The sequence below is a fragment of the Nansenia antarctica genome (genome assembly GCF_963989245.1).
Source record: "Nansenia antarctica genome assembly, chromosome: 20".
Lineage (NCBI taxonomy): Eukaryota > Metazoa > Chordata > Actinopteri > Argentiniformes > Microstomatidae > Nansenia > Nansenia antarctica.
This window is the reverse complement of record NC_137693.1, coordinates 14986030-14988529: the sequence shown is the minus strand read 5'-3', so window position 1 is coordinate 14988529 and position 2500 is coordinate 14986030. Positions and strand designations below refer to the sequence as shown.

At 44.2% G+C, this 2500-nt stretch overlaps 1 protein-coding gene across 1 annotated transcript in view; it reads right to left on the bottom strand.

The window, feature by feature from the left end:
- abr (ABR activator of RhoGEF and GTPase) overlaps positions 1-2500 on the bottom strand; it is a 196648-nt gene that overhangs the window by 104747 nt on the left and 89401 nt on the right. The window contains exons 5-6 of the mRNA XM_080549446.1: positions 2194-2301; positions 708-768 (exon numbers count right to left, since the gene is read on the bottom strand). Coding sequence (XP_080405572.1) covers positions 708-768; positions 2194-2301 — 169 coding nt within the window. The remainder of the gene's footprint in view (positions 1-707; positions 769-2193; positions 2302-2500) is intronic.

The following is a 2500-nucleotide window of genomic DNA, read 5'->3' as shown; positions in this document are numbered from 1 at the left end:
CACAGTCTGTTAGACCCCAACCTCCCCAACCACAGTCTGTTAGACCCCAGCCTCCCCAACCACAGTCTGTTAGACCCCAGCCACCCCAACCACAGCCTGTTAGACCCCAGCCCCCCCAACCACAGCCTGTTAGACCCCAGCCACCCCAACCACAGTCTGTTAGACCCCAGCCCCCCCAACCACAGCCTGTTAGACCCCAGCCCCCCCAACCACAGTCTGTTAGACCCCAGCCACCCCAACCACAGTCTGTTAGACCCCAGCCACCCCAACCACAGTCTGTTAGACCCCAGCCCCCCCAACCACAGCCTGTTAGACCCCAGCCCCCCCAACCACAGTCTGTTAGACCCCAGCCACCACAACCACAGTCTGTTAGACCCCAGCCTCCCCAACCACAGTCTGTTAGACCCCAGCCCCCCCAACCACAGCCTGTTAGACCCCAGCCACCCCAACCACAGTCTGTTAGACCCTATCTTCTATTATGCATGTGTTATTTTTTGTCACTTATGTCCTGTATTACTGTCACTTTTTTTTATCTTGAATTATACTTGAATCACTATGTCAATTACTAAGACATGACTTATGTCTCGTGCTGCAATGTCAGGAACCGAAGCCTAATAATGTTACTCTCTTACACTTGTGTAATGTGACGTAACAATAAACCTGAAAGTTGAAACATGCATGCACTCACAATGTAAAACATCTCTTACCCTCCATGGTGACAGTAGAAGTACAGTCCTTGGAGTCCTTGGGACCCTTTACTTTAAGGTTCTGTAAAAGAAGTGTTTGTGTGTTAATAGAGCATTTACAACCCTCTGAAACATTAAAGGCCTATTCACACTCCTGACAGAGCATTCCCAAAGTATTCAGGCCCTTTCACTTTTTCTACATTTTGTTGTGTTATAGACTCAATTTAAAATGGATTAAATAAAAAAATAATTTGCCATCAATCCACACACAATACCATATAATGACAAAGTGAAAACATATTTTTTGAAATGTCAGTACATTTATTAAAATTGAAACACAGAAATACCTCATGTACATACATACAGTATACCCTTTGTATATGTATCTACTCTTAAAATGAGCTAAAATGCTCAAATGTCATCAACAAATCACTCAATAAATTGAATTGAGTCCATCATAACGCAAGGATAATAGTTCATGCAATTTGAATTAATATTGTTGTTTTTATAGGATCTCTGACTTGCATAGGAATCAATTACACCCGGTGTAGATCAGGTTGTCCATGGGGTGCAGGTGAATGAGTGTGGCTGCCATGCATCAATGTTGTCATAGCAACTGAGGTCTAATAACCAAACTAGAACAACTGAAAACAAAATGTGTAGATGAGCACCTGCAGATGAGGAGGTTGGAGGGCGGACACCTTATTCACATCCACCCTAACTAAAGCCCTATGCTCACAGGACCAGTATTATCTGGTATTATCTGGTATTATCTGGTATTATCTGGGGACCTCACACGTCTGTGTTTCGTGCGGCGCATTCGGGATACGCAAAGTCTGTATTTGACTTGAATTTACGGACATTATCCCCCAGATATGATGTCAAGGCTCTGTGTGACATAGATATGCAACAGATATCTATGAAACAAGATAGATAGAGATACATAATAGATATAATATCTATTATACATAATGACAAGCCATGCATGTCACCCATCTCATCATCTTTCGAGATTTCACTCTCTCACTGGATTAGAGTTTAGACTCTGGATTAGAGTTTAGACTCTGGATTAGAGTTTAGACTCTGGATTAGAGTTTAGACTCTGGATTAGAGCTTGCTCTGTCTGTGAGCGGGTCTCCATGCTGTGTAGCGAGATGAGCCTCCTGATTTTGCACCCGAAACTCTGCCAAACGATTCAACCATTCATCATTTCGACCGCAGCAGAAAAACCACGGCAACCAGGTAATAACGCAACGAGAAAACAAGAAACGACCCCAAATCACAGAGATTTCGCACAGGACTAATATTATCACAGTGTTTGGCGAAATAATGGCAGGTCATTTGCAGTGGAATTTTTACTCGACAAATTACGGACATGGCAGATTCGCACAGGATTAAGATCACAGACGACCTCCGTAATTATTACAAATTACTAGAGGTCCCCAGATAATACTAGTCCTGTGCGAATAGGGCTCAAGACAGTCTTCCCAGGTAGGGGACGACCTACCTCTGAGATCTTCTGGAACTGGACGTTGGCCTGGCAGCATTTGTCGGCTGTCTCCACGGCAACCTTGTAGTTGTCCACAAAGGCTTTGTAGACGCCCAGCTGGCTGGCCTGTAGGAGAGGAGAGGACACAGAATATCAATGCAGGGCATCTACCCCAAACCCTACCGCTGAGAGAGAGAGATAGAAAGAGAGAGAGAGAAAAAGAGAGAGAGAGAGAGAGAGAAAGAGAGAGAGAGAGAGAGAGAGAAAGAAAGAGAGAAAGAGAGAAAGAGAGAAAGAGAGGGAGATAGAGATAGAAAGAGAGAGA